Source organism: Phalacrocorax carbo, chromosome 2 (genome assembly GCF_963921805.1).
Source record: "Phalacrocorax carbo chromosome 2, bPhaCar2.1, whole genome shotgun sequence".
Lineage (NCBI taxonomy): Eukaryota > Metazoa > Chordata > Aves > Suliformes > Phalacrocoracidae > Phalacrocorax > Phalacrocorax carbo.
Window position 1 is genome coordinate 76780218 of NC_087514.1, and position 22600 is coordinate 76802817.

Genomic DNA, 22600 nt, shown 5'->3' on the forward strand with positions numbered 1-22600 from the left:
TTTAAAAGCTGGGTTTTTTTCTCCTCTTGAACGCTGTATTTTACATTAAGTGAAGGATGATGATACCTTTCCTTTTGCTGCAAGCAAACAAAGGTTGCCATGGCAAGCAGGCTCAAGAGGCGGAAGAAATATCAGCAAGTGCTGATGTTCATGTCCACCAGAGCTCTCAACTGAAATTTTCTTTCATCTTTTGCCATTTCCAAGTGTCATCCTGCACACAACAACAAAGTGCTTCATATTGACATAGACTTTCAAATGTAATTAAGAGCCAATTTTTGCAGGCTCAGTTTTACCCAATACCACAATAATTACTTGGTATTTACCAAGAGAATGACTAGCACTTTCACATGCTCATGTTGTCTTTGCTTCACACTCTCTTATTTGTATCATTTTTGTTTCAAAAGCAAGACAAGAAGATCTGCAGAACGAATTACTTCATCGTAAGCAGGAACACAGAGCCCGCTTTCGATTCTTGAAACTCACAGGTTTCTGATTAAAATTATGGGCAATCCAGTATTGTCAGGCTGGAAGGGCAATATTTCCTGATGATAACCACCAGGCATAATTTCTTGCTTTCCCTGGTGCAAATAAATGCTGTTGAGACGCATGACAAAAGCTTGATTTCTTTAGCATAACCCCCTTCCTACTAATTGTAATGAACAAGATCTGAACAGAGCAAGCAGATGAGTAGTTATTCTGGAAATACACTGGTGGAGGTGCAGCTCCACCTAGGAGAATCAAAGCAGTTGGGTTAAATTCATACTTGCCTGGGAAGATGCTAGAAGGTTCACAGGCATATGCTAAAGGCATTTGCATCTGAGATCAAAGAAAGAAGCCCCCACTTCTAGCACATAATTCAGATGTATTTCAGAAGCCTACCTTAGGATAAAATAGATTGTAGCCTGGCCCCCAATGACCAGACTCCAGAGATTATCAAAAGAGAACAGAACAATTATTTAAAATTCAGTCTTTTTCATAGTAGAGATCTGTTTTAGTTAGATTAATAGATGTGACCAGAGTCTGCATTTACAGAAAGACCATGCGCTAGTGGAGCCATGGCTGACAAACAATACAGCTTTATTATGCATGCAAGTTTGCCCTTTGATGATATATTCATTATCGTACAGATACTCTGTCCAGACACTGTAGGCTTTCATTAAGCAGTCACCATCCAAGTCTGGGTGTTTTGTTCTGTTTTGGATACTGCAGTATAGTCTGACAGTTATACTATCTACCGATAGAAGCGTTCAGGTTCACATTTTAAGCAGCTCTTCATTTTATTTTAATATTACAGTCCTTCATTTTTTTACATAAGGAAAGTTTCTTAAAATAATTTCAACTTCTTTGACAAATACTGATAGGATTTCTACTACCTTCTGTTATTTCTACTTATAGAAGATGCTCTCCTGTGTTCTTATCCATTGCTTTTCTCCTCTGAGAAAAGGAATACTGTTTTGGAAACGGACTGAAGCAAACAAGAGAACAGGTCTGAGAGGGACTTCCTGGAAGCCTTTGTAACCACTTGCCATGATGCTGTGCTCAAATCCTCAGATACATTTCTATTTGAGAAGATTTTTCCTATTTTCAGCCATGAAACACTGCTGCACACTGTCGGTAAGCATGAGCTCACTTCACTTGATCAACAAATTAAAGTTTCCACCCTACATGATTTTTCAGCATTACAATTTGGATTTTAAGCCCAAATTGTGCCGTTACGTCGAACTACTAACAATTCCTCACGGGCAAGAGTGTTTCAGAATCCAGCTGCTCTGACAACAAAACCATTACTTTCATGAACGATCCTACCCACCTGTGGACATTCTCAGAGAGCATCAGCCTTTCTGAAAGTCTGAAAGGAACACATGTGGCAGAAAAAAAGATACCTTTCCTTTATTAGTGTTTTGGGATGATATGAAGGTTTGACAAAATCATAAAGTCCACAAACTCATCCCATATTCTTTTTCATGTGTCCTCTCTTACCTGAATGACTCCTCCGCCCTGGCCATCCTTCCCAGCTAAAAAATCTTCAGGCAAATGAATCATCTTCCCTAGCCAATCCAGCATGACAGTCTCCAGCTCCGTGCAAGCTGGACTTGCAGCCTGTGTTGAAAGAGAACAGAGGGAATAACCTCACTAGACCATGAAGAGAAATAGGATCTACCAGAGCAAGAAAACTCTTTCTCTCTCTCCCTTTCTTTCTCTGTCCTTGGACTATAGAGGAGGAGACTAGCTGATTAACTTCACCAGCTAAATTTGGGACCTGAAGACCATTTTGTGCATGTGGTTTCTAACAGTTACTGAAAAAATGTCAAACCGGGCCTCTCATAGAACCAGGACTCTCAAATGTTAAAGCTAGGATTTGCATCTTGCATTTTTTTTTCAGCATCAAGTACAAATCTGTCTGAGAAGAGGACATCTCAGATGAATGTGGGGCTTTTTTTAACAAAATTTCCCATTCATGCAGATGATAAGAGAAAAAACAACACTGGGTGATAGGCAGCAGTCATACTACTCAATGAATTACCAGTAAGTTTGCACTGCTACCGCTAATTCCAAAGGCTGGTGATTTTTCAAGGGCAAAACTACTGAAAGGAAGTAGCCTTTGCTTCCTGGAGTCATTCAGGGTGTCAGTATTAATTAGGCAAGGGAATTTACCTAGAAAAATAGTCCTGTGCCTTCGCTGCTATTAATAATTTCACTGAAGAGTGCTACTGCTGTGCTTACAATCTTGGCAAGGTGAAGCACCGTTACCACCTAGCAGTACATACCCCAGTCAACTTACCCAAGAGAAGCCCACACATCCAATTCCACCACACAGCATGTCTGCAAGAAGGGCCGGAAAGGAAGAGGCTGTAGGGAAGTAGGCAAAGAAGTACGGACTGTGCCAGTGAGTCACCTGTATTTAGGGAAAAACAGTCATTTTTAACTAATGCAGGAAGCAGAAACAAGTTGCCACAAAACCAGAAGAGATTAGAGGCTGGGACCAGTCAACAGTTCTCAACTACCTGGCTGTAACACAGGATCCCATTTTTCAGAAAATCCTACCTTGTTTTTCTCATTTTTAAATCTATATCTTTTCTGACATTCTAAATGAATTAGTTCTGGCCCCCACCTCCCAATAGCTCCAAAATCAGGGTTCTCCATTTGTTTGCCTAGAAGACAAGGGTTTCATGGGCAGTGGCAGCCTGAGCTTCTGTGCAGGGCACTGTTCTGGAGCCTCTGCTTTTGGAGAGTCTCCAGTATTTTGTTCTCTCATCTCTGTCATGCGACTGACTTCGCAAGAGTGTCTTCAGTGCAGCAGAGGTCCACAGAACTCTCTTGCCCACACTCTGGAGTTTTTTGCTAATATTCAAGCACTGACTCTGGCCAAATAGCTCTCCCACAAAATGAAACAATCCATTCCAGTATCCAGTATCTTCTGTAGAAAATCAGACTATCACCTCCCTATTATAAGTTGTGATTTATGTACAATTCCACATTGTATGTACCAATATGAGAGAACAACACAATAACTGCACAAATTGTAGTCAGTTGTCTTGCAGCAGTGATATTTAGAGTTATCTTATGCAATGAAGGGAACAATCAACCATTCAAATAGTCTCCCCGGGGAAGTGTTAGATCCCCCAACATTGGACACTGTAAATATTTGGCTGGACAGGGTGCTGGGCCATCTTGTCTAGACCATGCGTTTGCAAAGAAAGGTTCAACCAGATGATCATTCAGGTCTCTTCCAACCTGATATTCAATGATTATATGGCTCTAGAAATTAGCTCCTGACACTGTTCAAATGTGAAAAGGAAGCATATAAGAAAAGCAAGGACCGTCAGGTGACCCAGGAGAGGAGGGCTATAAACACACTGTCTGAGAAGGTAGGGAGGGGGTTAGGAAAGCCAAAGCCATCTAAAGTTGAATCTGGTGAGGTATGTGAAAGGCAATAAGAAAGACTTCTGCAGGTTTATCAGCATGAAAAGGAAAGTAGGGTAAATGTAGGTCTGCTGCCGAATGGGGTTGGGGACTCAGTGATCAAGGACAGGGAAAAGGCTGAGGTGCTCAATGCCCTTTCCACCTGAGTCTTTACTGGTAAATTTGCCTTCAGGAATCCCAGGCTCCTGAAGTGCATGGGAAAGCCTTGAGCAAAGACGACCTCACCTGGAGGAGGATCAGATTAGGAAACATTTAAATAAACTGGTCATATATGAGTCCACGGAGCTTAATGGGAGGCACTCACCAGTGCTGCAGGAGCTCAGCAATATCACTGAGTCCAGTCTCAAATATCTTTGAAAGGTTATACAACTGGGGAATGTTCCTGAGGACTGGAGAAAAGCAAACATCACTTCTATCTTGAAGAAGAGCTACAAGGAGGATCTGGGAAACTACAGGCCTGACCTCAATCCCAGGGAAGATGATGGAACCTTGAAGCTGTTTCCAAACATATTAAGGACAAGAAGGTTATTGGGGCTAGGCAGCAAAGATTTATGAAGGGGAAACCACGCCTAAGCAACCTGAGAGCCTTCTACAAGATGACTGGCTTGGTGGACAAGGGGAGAGCAGAGGATATCGCTAAGACTTTCAGTACTGTCTCCCATGACATCCTTACTAACATGCTGATGAAATAGGGGCTAGATAAGTGGTTAGTGAAGCCGAGTGAAAACTGGCTCAACTGCCAGACTCATAGGGTTGTGGCTAGTGGTGTGAACTCCAGCTGGAGGCCAGCGGTGAGCCCCAGGAATCAATACCATGGCCAGTACTGTTTAACATCTTCATTAATGACCTGCATGATGGGACAGGCTGCAGCCTCAGCAGTTTGGCAGATGATATAAAACTGGGAGGAATGTTTGATACACTGTATGGTCATGCTGCAATTCAAAGGGCCCTTAATTGGCGGCAGAAATGAGCCAACAGGAGCCTCCTCAAATTCAACAGAGAAATGCAAAACCCTGTACCTGGGGAGGAATAACTCCCTGCAGCAGTTCTGGCCAATGATTGACTGGCTGGAAAGCAGCTCTGCAGAAATGAACCTGGGCATCCTGGTGGAAAAGACGAACATAAGCCAGCAACGTGCCATTGCAGCAAACAAGGGCAAGAGCATCCTGGGCCACATTAGGAAAACTGTTGCCAACAGGTCAAAAGAGGTGATCCTTCTGGAAAAAGGAAGACCTCCCCCTGGTTGAGAAGGATGGGTCAGAGATCACCTATGCAAACTGGATCCCTGCAAATCCATGGACCCTGATGCCATGGACCCACGAGCCCTGAGGGAGCTGACGGATGTTCTTGCCAAACCACTCTCCACCATCTCTGAAAGGTCTTGGAGGACAGGAGAGGTGACCGAGGACTGGAGGAAAGCCACTCCAATCTTCAAAAATGGCAAGAAGGAAGACCAGGGAAATTATACGCCCGTCAGCTTTACCTCTGTCCCTGGAAAGGTGATGGAGCAGTTCATCCTGGAGGTCATCTCCAGGCATGTAGAGGACAAGAAGGTTACTAGAAATAGTCAACATGGATTCACCAAGGGAAGATCATGATTGACCAGTCACAGTGCAAACTGCTGCCATTCACAATGGGTCTCCCTCCAACCCTGATGGAGTAGCAGTATTAAACACCAGCCGGGCAGGCTGGCAGCAAAGCCTTGTGGGGTTTTGTTTCTGTTTTTTTTTTTTAAATTGGTTGGAAACAGAAGTGCTGAGGTAGTGACAGGCTGACTCCTGTTCTTAGCCCTGCCATCAGAGTGGTTCCAAAGAATGTTTATCAATATAGTGATAGGCGCTTTATATACATATATTAAAAATATATATAAATATATAGCCTTCTATGATGGCGTGACTGGCTGGGCTGACGAAGGGAGAGCAGTGGATGTTGTCTATCTTGACTTCAGCAAGGCGTTCGACACTGTCTCCCATAGCATCCTCCTAGGCAAGCTAAGGAAGTGTGGGTTGAATGTGTGGACAGTGAGGTGGACAGAGAACTGGCAGAACAACAGAACTCAGAGGGCAGTGATCAACAGGGCAGATTCTGGATGGAGGCCTGTCACTAAGTGGTGTTCCCCAGGGGTCTGTGCTGGGTCCAGTCCTGTTCAACATATTCATCAGTGATCTCAACGAAGGAATAGAGTGTAACCTCAGCAAGTTTGCTGATGATACCAAGCTGGGAGGAGGGGCTGATACACCAGAAGGCTGTGCTGCCATCCAGCGAGACCTGGACAGGCTGGAGAGCTGGGCCGAGGGGAACCTCATGAAATTCAACAAGAGCAAGTGCAAGGTCCTGCACCTGGGGAGGAACAACCCCATGCACCGGTACAGGTTGGGGGCTGACCTACTGGAAAGCAGCTCCACTGAGAAGGACCTGGGAGTGCTGGTGGACAGTAGGTTGACCCTGAGCCAGCACTGAGCCCTTGTGGCCAAGAAGGCCAACGGTATCATGTGCTGCATTAAAAGGAGTGTGGCCAGCAGATTGAGAGAGGTTATCCTCCCCCTCTGCTCTGCCCTAGTGAGAACACATTTGGAGTACTGTGTCTGGTTTTGGGCCCCCCAGTTTAAGAAGGACAGGGAACTGCTTGAGCAAGTCCAGCAGAGAGCTACCAAGATGATCAGGGGACTGGAGCATCTCCCTTATGAGGAAAGGCTGAAAGACACGGGTTTGTTCAGCCTGTACAAGAGAAGACTGAGGGGGGATTTCATCAATGCCTACAAATATCTGAAGGGTCAGTGTCAAGAGGATGGGACCAGACTCTTTTCAGTGGTGCCCAATGACAGGCCAAGGGACAATGGGCACAAGTTGGAACACAGGAAGTTCTACCTCAATATGAGGAAAAACCTCTTTCCTGTGAGGGTGCCAGAGCAGGGGCACAGGCTGCCCAGGGAGGCTGTGGAGTCTCCTTCCCTGGAGACATTCAAAACCCACCTGGATGTATTCCTGTGCCCCCTGCTCTGGGTGTGCCTGCTCAAGCAGGGGGGTTGGACAAGATGATCTCCAGAGGTCCCTTCCAACCCCTACCCTTCTGCGATTCTGTGATTCTGTGATCCCTTCCAACGTGTCTTCCTACTGTGGATATCAGAGTTCAGCAGTTGTTCCCTCAATCCCAGTGTTCGTGTTAGGAGCTCAGGATCATTATGGTCATTATCGTTTAGAGGACTGCCCTCCAAAGGTCTACACCCAATCTCACAAGAAGGCTCCCTAAAGAAGGTTTACCGCTCATGAATGCTTGTTCTTCCAGAGGGTAAAGACAGCAATGAATATTGCATCAAGGCTGTACACAATTAATTGAGCCTTGCACCTCTGAAAGAACTCTATTTTCACGTCTTCAGTCATTCAATAAGCATAAATATTTGAACACAATGAACACAGCACAGATATCAATATGAAGGAAACGAGAATCCCTTATGGGCCACTGATATCTTATGGGCCATGCAAGGTTTTATGACCTCTGTCACGTTACATATTCTCTCTGAGGAAGACCAGTTCCTCATTTATAAAATGGAGATCAGGCATTCCCTGGTGAAACACCTGAAAAGCACTATAGCTGAAAAACACTAGATGTACTTATAAATGTTAGTGTTGTCAGGAAAAAGACAGGAAGAAGATTAGGGAAAATATAATGGGGGTAGACTGTTCCTACGGCAAATTTCAAAAGTCCCTAAAACCACTTTTGAATAATTTTAAAGGTCTCCAAGCGAAATGTCAGCAAGTCTTCCTATGCTAAGTTCTTCCTATACTCCCTGCCTCCGTGTCATTGCACAGCACCATCATTGTCACGCTTCAGTTTCTGAGAGCACAGCTAACAGAGGCAGCAGTGTGTGCAGCACTATGCACAGAAGAGGTCCAGAAACCCTGCTAAGGTTAGTGTACGTGGGCTCTGGAGTGGTGGTGATGCTCCACAGGGCACAGTCCCCAGCAGCAACTGGAACAGCTACCCCTGGCTCATCACAGGTCTCAGCCCAGACTGAGCTCCTGAGGGAGTCTGCAGTTCTGCAAGCCTGGGACTGCAGGGACAACAGGGCCTCTTGCCAAGGCTGGGACAGTGGAAGATGCTCTTTTAGCCTGCAGGAGGTATGCACTGGTGGAGGCTCTGCGTCACCATGTAAAGGAGCAGCGTGAGGAGGTCAGCTGATGGTGCAGTATCAGAGATGACAAAAAGGAGACTGAGCGGATCTTCTGTGAGACGTAACACAAGGTATCTCAGATAGAAGAGCCTGAACCCCCAAAATATACCGAAGGAGGGGCAGTCAGAGTCTCTGCCTGTTGGGTTGAGAAATGGAGTCCCACGATGGTGAAGGGCAGAAGCTTACAACTACTGGCACTAGGAGGGAGGCTCCTGCTCCACCTGCAGATCTGCAACTACAGAACAGGTTCAGTGCCATGGCTGCAGATGGGCTGGGAGCCCTGCTGGGTCTAGTGAAGCACCCAAGCAATGTCGGTGTTGACTCTGTTGTTGACAACAGGGATTTGGGTTTTAAGACCAGTGGGACCCTCTTTGAGGATCAGCTCCTAGGAAGAGACAGGATCCACCTGAACAATTCAGGCAAAATATCTTTGCAGTCAGGCTGACTAACCTGGTAAGGAGAGCTTTAAATTAGGAACGATGAGGGAAGGAGATGAAAACCCACAGTCAAGGGAGGAAGGTGGACTGAGTTGGCAAGCAAAGGGTGAAGAGTGAACAAACAAGAGAGATCTTGGAAAACAAGATAGGGCTAAAGCAGACCCACCCAAGTGTATGTGCATAAATAAGGAAGTGCTGAGAGGACAGCATTGTAGGGGAAGTTCTCATCTCTTTTCTGGTTAATCAGCACAAGTGGGTGTCCATCTGAAGCACTTGTGTGCTGTGGCATGACGCATGGGGAACAAGCAGGAGGAACTGGAAGGCTGGGTGCAGTTACAGGGCGGTGATCTCATTGCGATCACAGAGATGTGGTGGGATAGCTCACATGTCTGAAGTACTGCAGTAGATGAGGACAGGCTCTTTAGGAAGGACTGACAAGGCAAGCAAGGCAGGGGAGTGGTCCTCTAAGCAAGAGAGCAGCAGGAATGCATGGGGCTCTGCCTAGGGAGAGACAATGAGCCAGTCAAGAGCTTCTGGATCCAAACTGGTGGAGATTTCAAGACGGGCAACATTCGGGTGGGTGTCTGCTACAGACCACCTGATCAGGAAGAAGTACGTGAGTACAGCATTCAGACAGCTGGAGGGAAGCTCATGTTCGCACGTCTTAGTCATCACGGGGGACTCCAACCAAGCTAATGTCTGCTGGACAGAAAACACAGCAGGGCACAACCAGTCCAGGAGGTTTCTGGAGTGCCTTGATGATCATTTCCTAACACAGGTCATGGAGGAACTGATGAGGAGAGACACTGTGGGACCAGATACTTACCAACAAGAAAGAACTGGTCAGATATGTGAAAGTCAGGGGCAGCCTTGGCTGCAGTGACCATGAGATGGTGGAGTTCAGGACCACGAGAGCAGGAAGAAAGGCACAAAGCCAGATTGTAACCCTGGGCTTCGGGAGAAAAGATTTTGGCCTGTTATGGGACCTGCTTGGAAGAATCCAATGGGAGACAGACATGGAGAGAAGAGTGGTCCAGGAGAGCTGTTTGATTTTCAAGGATAACCTCTTCCAATTTAAAAAATGGTCCACCTCACATGCAGGAAGTCAAGCGAGAGAGTCAGGAGGCCTTCATAGTTGAACATGCAGTTTAATATCTTCATAAGTGATCTGGATGATGGGATCAAGTGTACCCTGATGAAGTTTGCTGATGATACGAAACTGAGCAGATAATTTGGAAGGGAGAGCCACCAGATGTGCTGGAAGAGTAGGCTAACAGGAACCTTATCAGATTCAACATGGACAAGTGTATGGTCTTGCACCTGGGATAACATCATCCTGGAGTGCAGCTGGGACCTACCTGTCTGGGGAGCAGCTCTGTGGAAAGGGACCTGGGGGTCCTGGTGGACAATAAGCTCAATATGAGCCAACAGTGGGCTGCTGTGGCTAAGGCGGCCAACAGGATGCTGGGTTGCAGTGACAACAGCATCACAAGCAAATATAAATAAGTCGTTATCCCACTATACTCAGCGCTTGTCAGGCCACACCTGGAGTACTGTGGACAGTTCTGGGTTCTCCAGTACGAGAAAGACATAGACATACTGGACTGATTCCAGCGAAGGGCCATGGAGATGATTAATAGATTGGAGCCTCTGTCACGTGATAAAAGGCTGAGAGAGCTGGGATTGTTCAGCCTGCAGAAAGCTTGGTGGGTATCCTGTTAATGTGTATAAACACCGCATGGGAGGGTGTAAGAAGATGAAGCCAGATTCTTCTCAGTGGTATCCACTGACAAGTCCAAACTGAAATACAGAAAATTCCACTTCAACATAAGAAAAAAAGCTTTTTCTGCCATGAGGGTGGTCAAACTTTGGAACAGGGCAACAGAGAGATTGTAGAGACTTCATCCTTGGAGGTATTCAACACCCAATTGGACATAGTCCTGAGAAACCTGCTTCTAACTGACTCTTCTTTGAGCAGTGGGTGTGGACTAAATGATCCCAAGAGGTGCCACCCAACCTCTGCTATACTATGACTTTGTGGTTCTGTGCTCATGCGAGTCTTCCGTATGTAGTATGCATAACACAGGCAGAATCAGAGTTACTATAAGAGCTGGGATTTAGACACTCGTGCTCTTTGTCTCACAAACACTAATATTTCATGTCAGAGGAAAGTTTTGCATAGAACATTTCTTCAGAATGTGTCATTTTGTAAAGGTAAATGTATTTGCAGGGCACATAAATATATAAAAAAGTCAATTTAGTTAAGAGGGAAGATGACATGTTGATGACTTAATTGGAACTGAATGCCTCACTACTTATTCTCAAATGATTCATCTCTTGTTTTTTAATTTGATATTATTTTATTGAATATTCTCAAGAGTTCAAAGCAAAGTGTTTTCTCTTCTACTTCACAGACAAAAGAAGTTGGTTTTTATTTTCCTCCAACAAAAAAGGAAAGGCAATCATACCTATGCGCAGCAACAAAAGCATTTGCATGTGCTGGACATAATTCTCTTAGATATCTATCCTGCACTGATTTAATTCTGTTGGATTTAAGGCTTCATCCACAAATCTTTAAGAAGAGCGGGGAGATTTCCGTTGGCTTCAGTGGAGCTTTTGCCTGTGAAAGGACAGCAGGGTTGGCTCCAAGGGAAACCAGATAAGGCCATATTGAATAGCAAATATTTACACTGGTCTATGAAAAGGAATTGGTATTGTAGTACTCTGAGTGAACACATCTGCAGGGAAGTGGTTCCACGTCCAGTCATACCGCAATCATATCACCTAGCTACAGCCAGAGAAGCAGCCCAAAGTGGTTATTGCAGAGATCCAAAGGAGAGATTCCTCATTAACATTTACTAATAATCCAGTCCTCTTCAAGCTACTTACAGGCCTTAGGAGACAAGTGTATAATGAAAATACAAATGGTATACCATGAGTGGGAAACCAAGAAAGATTCAGAACTGGACAAATGCCAGACACATTGTTTTGCATTGCTTGTCCAACAGTGATCCAGCCAAGGGCTAATACTTAGGTAGTGGGCCTCTGCCTGAAAGGGTACTAGAAAAAGCTGACATTTAGGAGAGTAAGTCAACAGAACAAGTAGTGGGGAGAATCCTTTCTCGTCAACTCTGCAACACAAGAAGTCTCCTAAGAGAATTTTAACACTTACAGACGAGCTTGAAGGAGCCCCTTAGGCACAGCAGAGTAATAAAACTACCGTTTTAAGAAACATTTACCTTGCTTTGCAAGTAGCGAAAATATCACACGACATGGAAAGTTACAAAGCTTTGCCTTAACCGATCCAAGGGAGGAAAGGGGATTCTTTCCAAAAGCAAGCCTTGCGTGAAGGTAAAGAATGATTTGATTATTTCTAGCAAGAGCAGAAAACATTAGTTGTGTAAACCGTTAGATCATATTTAACCATGGATGTAAATCAGACTCCTGCCTTCTACAAGCTGTCCAGCGTGGGTACTTATGTTCGTAAGGTCTAGCTGCACAGCCTTCAATCCACACTTTCCTTAAAGTCTTTGAAAACCTAAATGTGGTATTGACCATCACGCTACAGACCCATTTTTCTTACCCCTGGCATAATGATCTTCTCAATGTCTTTGAAGACATCCTCAAAGCTCTCAGGATCCTGGGGTGCACAGTCCGGAATGAGGGGCCTTAGGTATCCTGGTTCCACATCTGGGAAGACCTGTCTTTTATCTATCTTCTCCAGGTAATCTGCAATATAGTCCACCATCTCCTTCCCTCTCTTGCGGAACTCTGCAGCATCCATGGGTATCAGAGTTTACGACTTATGATCAGAAAAACCCTGGGGAGGGGGAAAGAAAAGAAAAAGAAAAGAAAAGAAAAGAAAAGTCACTTTTGAAAGCAAACATGACTGTTTTAAACTCAGATGATTTATAGGATGACTCAGCTGGCCTTTTTGAAAAGACCATACGCTCTTTTATTTCTGCGTATTAGGCCAATGCCCCTACAGCGTTGCGTTCTGCTCCAATCCAGTATTAGCTGGACATTGTACAGAAGCAAATCACACTGTCAAACCTCTGAAGCCTAGGTCATGATGTAGATCAGATTAATACAGATAGGCTGTATCTTTATCAGAGAAGAGCACTAAAGGCACATCAGTGAAGATTCACAAATCACAGACGTAATCCCTGCTGCTGCTGGCTGACACACGGGTGTGGCACCGTTACATAGCACGTAATCAACTCCCTCCTGCCTTATAAAGAAGAGGGCTAAGGAAATAGCACGCTGCCTGTGTCTGTTATAATCTATAGTAACGAGCTATAAGAATCACGGTTATCACAGTGATCTGCTGTGCTGCCCTGTCATTTTTTCTACTTCTTGCGTCCTGTCTTGCCTCAGGATTTAGCTTCTTCACTCCTTCACTGTAAATGCACATGCTGCGCCATTTACAAAACCTTACTTCTTACTGAGGTTTCAGTTAGAATTCACTTAGACTTGATCGGTCCTGTATTTTGCAGGAGGATGATGTGAGGAAGCTCTGTCTGGGGCTGTCCCTGTTTCCAAGATGTTGGTCTGGAGCTCTGGGTGTGCTTTGAGCTAGGCAGGGACCGTGCGAGCACACCCAAGGCGATGTACGGCTCAGCTGAGCTGAGCGGGAGCTTGCCTGCAAAGTGCTGTGCAAACACGAGTTCCTGTCACTAGGGTGCCTGCTCCTGCCATCCTGGCCCACCCAACTTCTCCACTGTCCGTGGCTGTGCATTTGGAGTGCTCAGTGGATACAAGCTTGAGACCACAGTACCCAAAAAACCTCCAAGAGTCTTTATATGCTCAGATTGAGTAAGCAGTGCTGTTCCTTGGGATCTAGCAAGAAAACTGGCAAGGGAAACAAGGATACTCACTGCTGATGTAAAGAATTACTACCCTTAGCTCACGTACCTTCACACCTTCACTTTGTAAGGCAATAATTACGTTAAGCACAATGTAAATATTAGGTCATTAAGAGACAGTTTCTTAGACACCAGCTATTTGGGCTCAGGATTTATAACAGAGGGTGGCATTTTGAGAAAAGAGAGACCCGTCTGGGATTTATGATATTTGAATTAGTACTGTCATGGTACAAAAGAAAGACGTCATTGATAAACACTATCCTGGAGACATCTCTGCTATTACAAATAGAGGATCTGGGATTTGTGTGGAGCAGCTGCTGCTGCTATTTAAGAAAGCAGGGTGCTGCTGTAGGTCACGAACCACTTGGGAAAGCAAGGATCTGCACAGTACGGGCTTCTGGCCCCTCCAGAGAATAGCTGCTCCTGTTGCTGTGTTGTCAGCGTTCTCTTTCGCTCTTTAACCATCACGTAAGTGTTTATTTGGCTCTGTCTGTGCCTTTCCGAAGGGGGAATTAGGACCTTCCTCAGATCTTGCTACTAAGTTGCCGGAAACACATTACCAGGAGTCGTTACTGTCCCCAGGGGATTCTGGCAGGCAGCTTCGTGTGCCGTCTCCCCTTTGAAAGACCGTGTTTAAGCAAGCCGGTTTGTTTCTGCTCCTTTGCAATCCGGACGATTCCATTCCTTCAGCACCCCCCAAATCTTATGTGCATTCTCATTTAACACATCTTTGATCGCCGTTCAAAATTTTAATGCACTTTCTAAATAAGTCAGCATGAACTGCAGCCATTGAGACGCATCTCTGAGGCAGCAATCTAATTACACCCCATGGCTCAGTTCTTTGGTTTAGATATTTTTGCCAGAGCAAAGCTCGATATGGCACAGTTTCACTTCTTTTTCACAGTATCTCTAACTTAACCCTTAACTTAGGCTATCATTATTTCTTTTATGCAACTTCGTTCATCAGTCCATTGCTATCGAACGCTCTAAAGAACTCGCACATGGTAATCTGTTATTTGATTCTCCGGTTTGAGACAAAAGCTGTGAAAATAAGAATTTAACCTATGACTACCAAATCAGTGGGAGTTGCCTGAGACTGAACTGACTCACAACTTGAGGGTTTGGTGTTTCTAGCACCGCTGCTGCTCACCACTGAGTTACAGTTATTCCTACGGACTCTTACACACGGCGTAGATGTTCAGCTGAACAACTCGTTCAGTGGCTGTGGGGCCAATGAACTGCCAGGACAATGTCAGAACAGGTAAGGCTATCACTACGCTACTCTCTAGCTTTACTTTGTCTCAGTCAAATATAGGGCATCATTTAACACAGAAGCTTCCGTGAATTGCTTGGTCTTTTCCCAAAATGTAAACCAAATGGCATAAATCAAATAGCATTGTGTGCAAGCTCACACCAGCTCACAAACACACAGACAAAAATAAATCTACTTTATTATAATACTAATACTAATACTTTATTATATACTTCTGTCATAAATCACTGCTGCAACAGCATTCTCAGAATTCAGGATAAAGAATTAAATTACAGGGGAAACCCACTGTTTTGCATGGGAGAGGTCGTTGAACCAGGAAGCTTAAGCATGAAGAATAGGAGGATGAACCGTCCATCCCAAATCTGCTATAGCTGCTGCAGGGTTATAAATAGATATAAACTAGTGTCTAGTTAACCTCTAATGAACCTTCAATTCTGTTTGACCCCATGAAATACATCGATCTGCTTCAATCTGAAGCACAGTATTTCATTCTTCTTTCCCCCAAAGGCAAGACCGAGAAATTAAAATCTCTCTGAACACCTATCTATTTTTATGCATCTGCTTTCCTAGAAGTCGTTGCCTGAAAATCCCTTACCTACTGCTACACACACACCTCACCCAGAACCGGGAAGGCATACTCCTTGCAGGAACACAGCGGTCATTTAAATTTTCCTTTTCATCTCCTGTTCCATATCTCTTCTTCTGTGAGTGACAAGACCCACTTTCACTCTCACCCCTATTTTTATTCTCCTCATCAACTGTTCATTATAGATTTCGCTTCATCTGCTGGAAACTGTTACTTGCTGTGGAAGCCACACCCCGTAGACTGAATGTCTGACACTTGTAGCGCTGACCAGTTAGTACTATAAAATTGCAAATTACTTCACCTCTCTACCGGTACAGAATATTTCTCTCTTCCACCTCTCGCGCGCATATGCAACACGTGACAACGCAACCACACAATGCAGAGAGAGAGACTCTGTCCCTCCATGCCGGTATGTCTCAAAAATACAGAATGTGGTTTGCTAAGCAGCAAAATGCCGCAGGCGACTCAGCCCTGAGGGTCTAAAATGAAAACACTGTTTGAGAGCACCCATATTTTCTGAAGGGCTGAGTGTAACAATCTGTGTGTACTCAAAATACCCACCTAAGCTGAAGGGACTTCAATGGCAAAATAACTCAGGGTAAGTTTCTGAAACTAAATGGACGCTTCAGAGAAACTGAGCCTCCCTCTGAAGTATCTAATAGCGCTCTGTTTTCTTGAAGGCCCATAAAGAGTGACAAAGGCTCCATGCCCTCGAGGATCCCACCGCTCCCAGGATGAATTTCAGCATATTCAACACCTGCCAGCCGAACGCCAAGCGAGGACAGCACAGCTTCTCAGGAGGCACCCTGCCTAATTATCAACCTCCACCACTTTGTAGGCACAGTCTGTATTCAGGTTCAGCGGCAGCCCCACCCTGACTGATAAAATACAATTCTACCAAACGTATATTATGTCTGAGTACTTTTGTTCCCAGCAAGAATCAATGGATATTGTCACCACTGCATACTTCTTCAGATCAAGTCCTGCTTTACTGGAGAAGATTGGGTTTTATCCTTAAATTTAGATAAAACCAAGAGGAATCACAATAAACTTTAAATGATAGCAGTCTAGCTTTCTTTTTTACTCATATATAAACCCTTTGCTCTTCAGTTTTGCTGGAGCTGGTCACAGGACAGTACACTACCCAGCCTAAAGCTGACGCACCCTTTGCTGCTTTGTTGAGACTACTCCTTCTACCTCAGTGCGCTGAAATGAAAACATGGCAACATTTGATTTTAGGGAAGTTACCGAAAACTGTTGTTAGTCTTTAGAGTATATATTCAGGGTAACGTGCACCTGCAAACCGTTTTCTACTTTGTTTGGAAGTGAACCATATGAATGAGCAGTTTATGCACAATTAAATATGAAATACGTTTATAGGTGTAATTTCATGTAGATAACACGCAGCTTGTTCATTATTTCTGTTTAAAAGGGCTGCCTCTAATTTTGGAATCTGTGTTTTGCATTAAATAAGTATAAAAGTAAATAATGTCAGAATACTACCAGGAAATATGTTATGAGGAAGAAAGAGAGGAAAAAGAGAACAAATGAGGAGAGCAGTCTATTCGACATCTTATAATTTTATCAGTGCCTGTTCTCCAGTTCATCAAAGTAAAATACAGAACAGCCAACATACATAATAAAGTCCTTTAGCAGCCCCTAGTATTAAACACAGAAAGGAGGAATGCATGCATGCATTAACAGCACCTGAAACTGATAGCTGCATTGGCTCAAATAAAGTAATAACAGTATTTCTTTCTAATAAAGGAGGCAAGTGCACTTTCTATTCTGCCAACTGATGGTTGCAGAATGTAATGTAATTTAAAGGCTTGTGGTGCTACAGTGACACCACTGAAGCCACGGGGACTCTCTGCTACTGAACCCAACAGGGTGAAGGTTTTTGCAGCTGTTGCTACCATTTAGCCAAACTTCTACTGTTGGCAACAGGAGTGTTGCCTGAATAAGGACTCCAGGATGAATTTTATTTCATCATGAGTAAAAAGGAACTGGATCTACTCTGTATTTCTACCTTTGCACAAGCCAGGAATTATGTATATATGTTACAGGCCCTTCACTTCATTTTAAAATGTCATTTTTCCATGGAGAAGTTGCTGGTTTTATTCATTGCTGTCACTGGCACAGGTCCGCAGCTTAGTAACGTTCCCTTCTTAAGCCTTATTATAGGGATGGGAGAGGGTCATTTCTGAGGAAAACATCACCCTAAAAGGTCACACATTGAATTTATCTTGAAAATTTTCTCGCTCAGAATATTTGGCAGAGAATTCCTCAAGTTGTTTCTCGGTTGTTCAGAACTACTGCACTTGGAAAGTCAAGATATAAACTTTTGGATTATAGGAGCCTGCATAAATGTACATAAACAACTACAGCTCCATTCTATAGTATGTAAAACCAAGCAAACACAGCATGAGAGGTGCACTCTGCATTGTGCAAACTTCGGTTAAAAAGAAGTGCTTTTTGAGTGCCCTGGATTACCCCTACAAGAGCAGAGGCTGGCTGTTTATTAGCTGAGCTCCCACCCTAGAGTAACCAATTGTTGCATTAATCCATTCAAGCACCTGCTTGAATTCAATAACCACAAAGCTTTAAGGACAAAGAATGCTACTCACAGTGAGTTGGTAAGGTTTTTCCTTCTCCTCTGTCTCTCTCACTGTCTTTCTTTGCTCCTCTGTGACAGCTATAAAGCGCAGAGGATGCAGCTGCCAGCATATATAGGCAGAGGATCCGCGTCCCTCAGCCTATCACAGCCGAGCGCTCTGCACTGAACGTGCAGCAGCAGCATCTCCCCCTCCTCCCACGCCTCCTCCAAAACACACTTGGCAAAAGAAGCTACCCGAAAGGCAGACTGACCGGACTGAGAAACGGCCATTGCCCGCGTTAACTGTGAAGGGGTGGTGTGCGTTTCCCTCCATGAACTCCATTAGCAAGTGTGACAGTGAGGGTCTGATCACACGCCCCGGCTCTGTGTTACACACCCCGGGACATTTCTGCTGTGGCTCTTGCTGCAAAAGCGAGTGCTTTGAACCCTTCCGTGAAACATGATTTTCATGAAAGAAGCACAGATACGGCTGAAATACCTCTCAGGTGACTGCAAGCTCTGAGGAGGTGCACACGTGGGATTAACATCCCCAGATGTGCTGCTTTAACTCCTTCCCATTTCTCTCTTTCATCATACATATGCTTAAAAGCAATAGCAAATGCTCAAGATTCGTTTCCCTATTCTAAAAGAAAAGTTTAATGGGGAGTTCTCTTTCCTAGATGAATCCAGGTAACCGCCTGCCATTTTTACGGTGATCAAGTTTGTTTTAAAAACTACTATCAGCATTTGATAGTCCCGAAGAGCTTATAGCCAGGTAGTGTGGCGGCAGATCTGGGACAGGCACTGCTCCCAGACCGGTCTCTGCTGCGCTGCAGTATTACAGCCAACCTTTTTGTGATGGAGGAAAAAGTTCTGGCTGTCATATGTTTTAAAACTCTCATGGCTGTGTTTGCTGTTACAATGATATAAGACAATTACAACTCTGCTATAATTCTGAAAGAGACTATTCAAAGCAAAAATGGGACCTAAAATGCACAGAGAGGCTGGCGGGTTTCATTGTGCTTGTTGTGCCAGATGTTACTCTCTGATCTGACTTGCATTTTCCGTTCTTGGCTTGTGTCTGCTGTAATGAGCAGTCTATGATCTTGAAAGCATCAAGGAATTGCACGGTCAGGTGCAGCTGGCTCTCAGTTGTTTTCTACCACAGATCAGCTTGGGGGTGTGAAGGCTTACGGCCTGGACAAATTGGGACCCCATAAGAAAAGAAGAGCTTTGGAGATCCCTCCCATTTTTTTCTTTCTCCCTGAATTCAGCTGAAAAGGCTGAAAATTAAATATATGTTGTAAGCGTATAAGAGGTGCAGAAACTGAAGATGTCTCTATCAAACATAAAGATAACTCACACCTCACTTCAAAGTTTCATCCAAATTGCTTGCAAAAGGTAAATAACTTTCAGAGAAAACTGAAAGTAAAATGAGGTTCAGAGTATTAAAATGCTGGTTTAATCAATCCGAGTGTTGAAATACCAACCTAAAGTCATCTGATGTGTTTTTACCTTTCTGCTGTACCTGTTAACTTAAGACAAAAGTTGCTGTGACCAGGCAATAATTGCATTTTCTCTTAAAATCATATTTATTTTATTTCTCAGGAGGAAGAAGGAAATAACGGGTGAGAGATACAATGGGCAAGAGGGAAAAAAGGAACTGCATGCCCTTCGAGAAAGCATACCCCATGTCCCTCTATAATCCTAACAGTTCTTGTGGCTCCTACTACTTCTCATAATCCTCCTCATCAACTGTTGGCAACAGACAAATCTGTGCTTAACAGAATGTTTCTGGGGTCAACAACAGCAAGATCATTAAGTTTTCTGTAACAGGTGCTGGCTAAGTCAGACCTGCTGACGGGATTGAGAGCAGCCCTGCAGAGAAGGACTGGGGGTACTGGTGGATGAGAAGCTGGGCATGAGCCAACAATGTGCACTTGCAGCCCAGAAAGTACCCTGGGCTGCATCAAAAGCAGCGTGGCCAGCAGGTCAAGGGACGTGATTCTGCCCCTCTACTCTGCTCTGGTGGGACCGCACCTGGAGTGCTGCGTCCAGCTCTGGGGTCTGCAGCACAAGAAAGGAACTGGTTACAACATGAACCCTGACACAGGCTCAAACACACAGCTTCAGAGGAGCTAACGTACCACTTGCTGGCTGGAGGCAGCCTAAGCACTTCTCTCTTATGGCAGCAAGCCCACAGAAAGGAGAGAGGTTGCCATGAACTGGAAAAGTGTCAATAGGAAAACTGACAGGCTGTGAAGTCACAGAGACAGTGAGAGCAGGTTGCAACCACAGTCGGCAGGCTCTTTGCATACAGAGATAGGAATAGCTTCTGCTGTGAGCTGAGAAGATGTGCTTACCCAGGGGTGTAGGCACTGCTGGGGCACTCGTCCAGCTCACAGAAAGAATTTCTCAAGCATTGTCCACTGTGCCCCTCGCGGAAGCTGTGGCTCAGCGATTAAATGCTGTCAGGGCTTAAATGTGCTGTTAAGACCTCTTGTCAGAAAAGCAAATGATAGCAGTTAGCTTATGAACGGAATAGTCCACTGTGCGGGTGAAAGGACGGGCTCAGGTGAGGCATGAGGAACAAGTTGGCCTGAGATACGGAGGGAACATAATGCAGTGCTTATCCTTTTGTGATTTGTTTTGATCACTGTTTACAAAGCTATCAAAGATCATACATCGCTTGTTCCAGAAGACATTTTGTCACTGGCTGTGATGAATGCACTGTCATGAGGACCGTGCACTACCATGCGCTGCTTGCAATAAGCTTGGAAGAACATTTGCCACCAATATGGGCCTCGACTCGTTCTTGGTGGGGTGAGAACACCACTGGATCTTCTCATAAAGAGCATGTTGGTGCTCAGTTGTCTGTGATTACAGCAAGTGCTATGGCAAGGGATCATACTGGTGTTTCTTGCCCTTCCTCCTTGGCAGCTCTGTTGCAAAGGTGTCTTTGACTCCCCTTCAGTCCTGTGCTAACATGGGCAACTCTCTAGAAAAGACCAATGCCAATCTTCTGGAGAATTTATGCTTGATGTAACATACCAGTTACCAAGTACATGGACCTCCTCCACGAAAGAGAAATTACTTTGCACATATCACAGACCCAGCGCCCTGGAGAACTGAGTGGGAACTGCATCTTCCACATCCACAGGCCTCACTGGTCACAGACACACATTCACAGCTGAAGCCATAAGTAAGGTAGTGTTTGCTGCCTCCTGCTGTGGGCTACTGCCTCCGTCTCGGAGGTGGCAGTGATATATGCGCTCGACTCATCTGCTTGACAGCAATGTCTGACTTTGGCTTAGGAGGATGCATTTACAGTACGATGAGAAGCTTTCCACTGGAGCCATGTGACTGTCATGCCCTGCTCCTGTCTCCTGGTAATATGGGTAGCATAACCAACGCCATTTCCAAAGGCAAACGGCCCTAATATGGAAGCGTGCTGGTCACGTACTGCCCCCGTCTCTCTTCCCCTTTACAGCACTGTGGTTGTCACCAAGAGGTGATAACCCCTGTTACAGAACAGCCAGTCCCACTGTCAGCATTGTGACAAGACTGTTTGCCCACCGAGCGCTGCTGCCAGGCTGTGGTGACACCCGCTATGGAACAGGGAAGTGTAGCAGCGCATGAGATATTGCCTGTAAAATCAAGCAGCTGCAAGTCCTGCTGCTGGACAGCAAAAGCCGTGAGCCCCCAGTGGCCTGGGATGCGTCCACCGCTGCTTTCTTCCTCCGAAGACTGAGTGAGTGACTCCTGTTATTTTGGGCAAAGTCTGAGTCCAGAGTATGATCGCTGTATCATGCACTGATGCACTCAGTAAGTACTGAGAGTACTTACTCATCTGTAATACAGGTCTTGATTTTGTAAGATTAATAACACTGGCTTCCCTATACCATGCTGTGATTTTTAATGCCTAACTCCTTCTACCTGCTATGAAATTCCGCCCAAATTTCTGTGTCCTCTAAAACAGCTGCTCATAAAGAGGTATTATGTCAAAAAAAGTTGATCACAAAGCGCACAATGTATTTTTAAGAAATATATATTCAAAAGGATAGGGAATCTGCCCTTGAAAAATGAGAAGAATGTTTCCCAAAGGAACATCTCAAAATAAAGAAAAAGTTGAAGCAACAGAGCCTGAGAGTTTTTCTTCTTTCCATAGCCGTCTTCCTTTTTTCCATTGTCTTTTTTCTTCCTTCTTCTCTCTTTTTCTGTTTCTCTCTTCCTTTTTTTTAAAAAAAAAAATTCCTTTTTTCCTCTTTAAACCTTGGAAGGAGACGTGAGGAAGTCACAGTAGTAGCAAACAGGTACTTCAGCACTCAATCTAAAAGTCACTTAAGGACTAGTACGGAGTTAAGTAATGACTGGGCTGAACAGAACAACATTCATCTCAGTAACAAATTACTGTAATGGTCAAAAAAGTGTTTTAAAAAGGAAGATTAAATGAGCAAACAATAGGTTTGTAGTTCAGATTCTTGGATAGCGCTAGAAAGGAAATCACCCACAGCCAGGAGCATACTCCTTAGGAGGTACAATAGAAATATGCATCAATAACCTTGACAGGGAGCCGGTATAGGTAGGCGTAAGAACAACCCAGGGCATGGATTCACACAATTATTGTGTGCCACGGGCAGATGTCCTTGAGATCAGCCTTATAACTAGCTAAGCTGCTGATGCAGCTACAGAGAATCCTTACACTTGCGTACAATCACAAGAATGTATTCTATTTTCTGGGTGTGCC

General features: G+C 44.6%; 1 protein-coding gene across 1 annotated transcript in view; it reads right to left on the reverse strand.

The window, feature by feature from the left end:
- Positions 1-12338, reverse strand: part of LOC135311969 (aromatic-L-amino-acid decarboxylase-like) — a 40708-nt gene extending 28370 nt beyond the window's left edge. The window contains 3 exon segments of the mRNA XM_064443324.1: positions 1981-2100; positions 2783-2896; positions 12117-12338. Of these exon segments, the coding sequence (XP_064299394.1) occupies positions 1981-2100; positions 2783-2896; positions 12117-12317 (435 nt within the window). The 5' untranslated portion in view covers positions 12318-12338.
- Positions 12339-22600: the final 10262 nt, after the last annotated feature.